The 5,929-nt window shown below is 42.7% G+C and overlaps 1 protein-coding gene across 1 annotated transcript in view; it reads right to left on the reverse strand.

The window, feature by feature from the left end:
• The window catches only part of MMP16 (matrix metallopeptidase 16), a 365,749-nt gene extending 361,735 nt beyond the window's left edge, over positions 1-4,014 (reverse strand). The window contains exon 1 of the mRNA XM_020970086.2: positions 3,451-4,014. Coding sequence (XP_020825745.1) covers positions 3,451-3,582 — 132 coding nt within the window. The 5' untranslated portion in view covers positions 3,583-4,014. The remainder of the gene's footprint in view (positions 1-3,450) is intronic.
• Between the last annotated feature and the right edge of the window lie 1,915 nt (positions 4,015-5,929).

The following is a 5,929-nucleotide window of genomic DNA, read 5'->3' on the forward strand; positions in this document are numbered from 1 at the left end:
TTAACATGTAATCTCCTGAATTTTTTTTTTATTTTGCATGTGCTTTGCTATGTTGCATCCCTTCCACTTAGCACTATGCTTTGCATCTAATAGGAACTCAATAAATGTGGAATTGCTTATCTTAAGAGAGCTAGGGAAGGGGTAAAAGCCTTTTAGGGCAGTAGAGATTAAAGTATTTTTCCTTACTCTTTGCCTACTTTTGATTAATGACTGTTTCTGCGGCAATCTGAGGTCCAATTACATATGTTAGAAGTTCAATGTTCTTTGATAATCTTCTTATCATGCCAAAAGTCTTTGAGAGAAATAAAAATTACATTTACTTTGCAGCTGACCAACCAAAGATTCCACCAGCATCATCAAATAGATCTTTACACTAAGTTTTCTATTTCAGCCAATTAAAATGAATTCCTACCTTCAACCCTGACTAGAAAATAACTTGAAGATGTCATGTGTACCTTTCAGTACAAATGGAAGTTAGTACCTACTGCCTTGCTACACAGGACTCTCCTTGCTTCTCCATCAACTCTATTTTTCGGACTTGCTCTGTAACCACCTTTAATTTTTATTGCAGAGCATTTTCACCTCTGATGTATCACCCACTTACAGAACACACAAAGTGCAAAGGATTTCCTACTTCCTAATAATGGCATTTTCCATGAAAAAAAAAATTACAATGAAGAGTTAACCAAAAACAAAACAAATGACACAACATAAACCTTCCTAACTCTTCATGTTGGCTTATGCAAAAGCCTGATATAGATAATTTTTTTAAAAGTCAGGTACCACAAAAAAATAATTTCATTAATAAGTAAAGTCAAATGTCTTCCACTGGTGTATAAGGATGATTTTTCACCTTTTTTGTAGTATTTTTAAAAAAAAATTTTTGTAGTTAGTAAGCTAGGAAATTGTTACTAGGAAATACCTGCTGACCTAAATATGGTACTGAAATACCTACTACTAGTTTGATATCATAAATCAATTTTTAAAAAAAGGCATGTCAAGCATACATTTAGTAGCCATGAATGAGAAATGCATTATTCTTTTTTAGAACAGAAGTTTCAGACATAAGACAAGTCATTAATGTTTACCACCAATAATAATAATAATAATAATAATAATAATAATAACAATAACAATAATAATAATAATAATAATGTCATAATCAAATGGATTAGACAGAAACACCAGTTGAAGACTTTCATCTTATGGTCATTACAATATTTTATTTTAGATAGCTACCCCAATGATGAAATGAAATATTAATCTATTAGGCACAAAAAATTAAACAATAAAAATATTCAAGATCTTAAAGAAATGTATTTCAGAAAAAAAGATGTCTGTGCATATTGCACAGTAAGAAGATATTCTGCTCAAGCTTTTTAGTAAACTCCCATGTTAGCAAAGAACTTTTTGTAGGTGTGTCTCAGATAATTATGAATGTCCTTATATGCTTTTAGAATTAAATCTTTTCTATTTCAATAGAGTAGAACATAGTTACTAGGTACTGGAAAAATGAACTTTCTTTTTAAACATAAAAAAAATTCCCCCATGTGTCATTATCTTGCATATATTTCAAAGAGGAATACTATTATAAAAGTACAATAATAAATTCAAGAGAGGTTTTATAAGTAAAAGTCTTAATCAGCTATCACAATAACGGCTTGAACTGATGATCTGAGTAACATAGCCACTGGAAGAAAAACCCAATCGAGTAATCACCAAACTTCAATGTCATCCAACAGTTTTTGAAAGTAAGTGAAAAATCATACACAAATCAGTCTTGACTCTCCCACTGCTGATAGTAATAAAGATACAGTACATAACTTACTTTTACCTAAAATCTGTTTATAACATAATAAACAACAGATTTTCATTTTTATTCCTCTATGCTATGAACTACATTACAAACCATCTATCAATTTAAACATTATGTACAAAAAGCCATCTGTGACATATGTTTCAGAAAGTACAAATCTGCTACCATGAAAGGCTGGACCTTCAACCCACTTCAATCTGTCTGTTTAGCCAGAAAAAATAAAGTTTTTTTTTCTTTTTCTTTAAAGGTCACACATATTTCAGATTTTAAAATGTGGCTTGTCTTCCATAAAAATATGTATATTTAACCTCTTCATCTTCTAACTTTTCTCTCTTTCCATAATTATTCTCAGCCTCCTAACGGTTAGTTTTTCTACACTAATCTTTACTTCTTATGTGGCACAGTAAGAACTATTTATAGGCACACAACTAATTATGTGCAGTTGTATACATGTGCATGGCATATATTTTGCACAAGTGTGTGCAGAAGTTGACATTTTAAATTTTTTTCAAATATTGAGCAACAGGTACTGGTATTGCTTACAAGTACAATATCCTTAGTAAAATGACATTGATATTTTATTATATCAACACCTGAACACCACTATTCATTTATGGGGAATCAAAATAATCACAAAGAGATGCATGACAGAATCAAATCCAATCAGGAGGATGAGACTTTTTTAAGACCTTCCTATGTTTCGATATTCAATGCTTTTGTGATAAATTAATGTCATCATCACCCAGGTGTCAATACAACTCCATTGAATTATGGCATATTATTGGCTATTTGTTGAGTTGAATGGCAAGAAGAGTATTTTAACACAGTTCTGCCAAGTCCTTATCTTCAAGTTCCCTTCCCTTTGTGCCTGACTGCTCCCAAAACTATCAAAGTAAAGCAAATGACAGTTAAACCCTCTCAGTTTTACCAGAGTTCTAGTGAAAATGAAAACACCTTGGAACTACTAGACTGGGCCACGTTGGTTTTGATCGTGGGGGCGGGGGTGGGGGAACAGAAGACACTTCAAAAGAAAGAGATGGATTTCATGGCATCTGTTTAACCAGATCTAGTTACAGTGTATTAAGTTATGTTTAAATGAGAACAAGACTCTGTCTAGTCAAGTGTTTTATCACAAAGTCATGTTATTAAAGTATCAAGTATTCCCACAGTTTCCTTTAGATTTTTATGCAATCCCCTTTGCTAATGTTAGAGGAGGAGGGGGAAAATTCCAATAACAATAACAAAAAAAAAATTGCAATGCCAGGCAAATTCATTCTGTCATCCCTAGGCTTTTCTGTGCCTCGTTACCAAGCTCCTTTTATTATACCGCACGCTTGTTGTATCTAGGACTTTGCCTCTTCCCCATGTAAGCAGCATGTACCAGGTACAATTCAGTCTTTGAGCGCTCAGCATCGTGCTTTGTGCTGCTGAGGATAACGGGATTCGTGGTCCTAAATGCATCCATCAAATACTGAAAATTCAGAAAGGTCTCTAGGCTGCAGGAAGGGAAACAATGTGTTTAGATCCTTGGCTGCTTTCGGCTACATGGCTCCTCGTTTTCCTGGAGCACACGAAATATTTTGGGGAGCAGCCTATGCAAGGAGAAGAAAGCCCTACAGGAGCTGTACTCTTACCTCCACATTGAAATACTGCTCCGCTCCGCAGACTGTAGCCCATAAAATCCACAGAAAGGTTTGCAAGAAAAACACCCCGGAATGATGCACGAAATCCAACCGTCTTGCAGTGCTGAATGTGAGTAAGATCATAGTGAACTGTGCTTCAATGGATGGACGAGCTCCCCCTTCTCTTTCTCTCCTCTCCGTCCTTTCCCTCGCCCTCCCTCTTTCGTTCCAAAACGCTTCTCCTTCTTCAAAATATAAAAATAATATTTTTTTAAAAAGTCCTGGGGCTGGGTGATGAGCCCTGCAGGTTCACCCACAGCCGGCCGACTGGGGCTTCGAGGGAGTCTGAGGAGGAAGGCGCACTTCACTCCCGATAGCTCGGGAGGAGCAGCCGAGGCAGGCGGGAGAAGGGTCAGCAGCTCGCGCACACCATCCTCACGAGTCCGTCCTTCTCCGGGAATGTGGCGCCCAAGTTCACCCGCTGCTCCTGCTGAGGTTTCCCTATTCGCAGCAGCAGCAGCCGCTGCCGCCGCCGCCGCCTCCGCCGCCTCCTGTCGGTGTGTCCTCCTCCTGCTGCTTCTCCTCCTCCTTCCCCTCCTTCTCCTCCCCCTCCTCCTCCTCTTCCCCCTTCTCCTCCTCTTCCTCCTCCTCCTCCTCCTGCTCTTCCACCTCCTCCCCCTCCTCCACCTCCTCTTCCTCCTCCTCTTCCTCCTCCTCCTCCACCTTCTCCTCCTCCTCCTGCTCCTGCGAGAAAGGCCTCTTTGCCACTGCCTGCTCCTTGCTCCCTAGCCTCTGCTTCTCTCTGCTCTCCTCTCTCCACTCCAGAATGTTCATCCGTAATCTACATAACTCCTCCTTCCACGGACTCTCCGTCCTCTCTCTCTCCTCTCTCTCTCTCTCTCTCTCTTCTCTCTCTCTCTCTCTCTCTCTCTCCTCTCTCTCTTCTCCTCTCTTCTCCCTCTCTCTCCTCTCCTCTCTCTCTCCTCTCCTCTCCCTCTCCCTCTCCCTCTCCCTTCTCTCCCTCTCCCTCCTCATACACACACACACATACATATACACACACGCACATGCACAGGCGCACGTCTTAAAGGAGACAGCCCTTAAAAGGCTGCACCGCTACTGTACCTCTTACTGTAAAGGAACAAGCGAGAATGGATTCAGTGATAGCCCACCCCCATCTGGCGGGCCGCTTTGCTATCATCCTCCTCCTTTGGACTCTTTGCCCTTTTATCACGTCCATCCTTCCCCTCTCTCTCCACCCGGGAACAAGTGCTCCCCTCCCACGCCTTGCCCCCATGGAGCCAGGGATGTCTTGGTGGCTGTGGGGGTGGGGATGGGGTGGGGGTCGAGGGAGAACCAGACTTTGTGCTAGAAAGCGCCGGTTGTCCCTGCTAATTGTCTGTATTGGAAGCTTCGAGACTAGCGGAATTTGGGGCTCCGGTCTGGCGTCTAGGCAGCGCAGGTTTGGAGAGCAGGAGGGAGCAACGTGGCTCGGAAACTTTGTTGGCTCCCTAAGTATGGCCTTGAATTACCCTGCCCCACCCCCAAGGGGCGCGGGAAAAAGGAAGACCTGTGAGGAGGTCCTAGGGTGCTGTGATAGGAGGCGTCAGGGAAGTCTGGAGTGGTGTGAGAATGCAGAAACTGTGGCAAAGACAGCTCACCTCCCCAGTCCCCACCCCACAGCCGAATGCACACACACGCAGACACCCCAGGGAACTAGGGTAGGAGTGCTCGAGGAGGCAATCGGCAGGGGAGGGTGAAGGGCTCTCGGGAGAGACAGGCAGGCAGCCTGAGAGAGGGAGGCAGGCGGCTGCAGGCTGAAGAGGAAGGCGATGAGCGCAGCCAGAGGAAAGGCAAACAGAGCAGCTGGTATTGGCGGGAGAAAGAGGGAGAGCGCAGACAGAGCGGGGGAGAAACAGGCAGGCGTGAGGAGAGCTCCAGGCGAGAGGGGGAGGCGGCTGGCAGGAGGAGATGGAGTGAGGGCCCGAGAACTTTGGGGAAGATTTCCAAGGAACATTGGTGGAGCAATGAGAGGCAATGGACAGGGGTGGCAGCAACTACCAGCCCCTGGCAGGTGATATAGGATAGCAGGAAGGGAAAGGGGAGGTTGGTATAACGGCAGGTATCTTTCGGTGGACAAAACCTGAGAGCTTATTCTCTGCAGGGGCAGTGAAGAAAAGAGGAACCAACAGGAGACAGAAGTCTAGGGACAGCCAACATGAGGTTTGGCATGGACTTTTAAGGCTATTAGAGGACTTTACCCCCTAGGTGAGAAAAGAGCACGAAAGGGGTAGAGTTGAGGAGAGGGCACATTTATAGAACTGATAACAGTGAGAAACAAAAGGCAAAAGGATGTTTGTTGGGTAGCATACAATTCTCATTTTTAAATGGTTGGCTTAATAATTGTATTGGGCTTTTGTCACTTGTACCTTAATTGGAAAGAAGTTAGGTAGAACTGCTATAGTTTTGCTTTCTGAAGCAGTAACCACAG

The sequence above is a fragment of the Phascolarctos cinereus genome, unplaced genomic scaffold (assembly GCF_003287225.1).
Source record: "Phascolarctos cinereus isolate Bilbo 61053 unplaced genomic scaffold, phaCin_HiC Scaffold_4;HRSCAF=312, whole genome shotgun sequence".
In the NCBI taxonomy this organism is placed as follows: Eukaryota; Metazoa; Chordata; class Mammalia; order Diprotodontia; family Phascolarctidae; genus Phascolarctos; species Phascolarctos cinereus.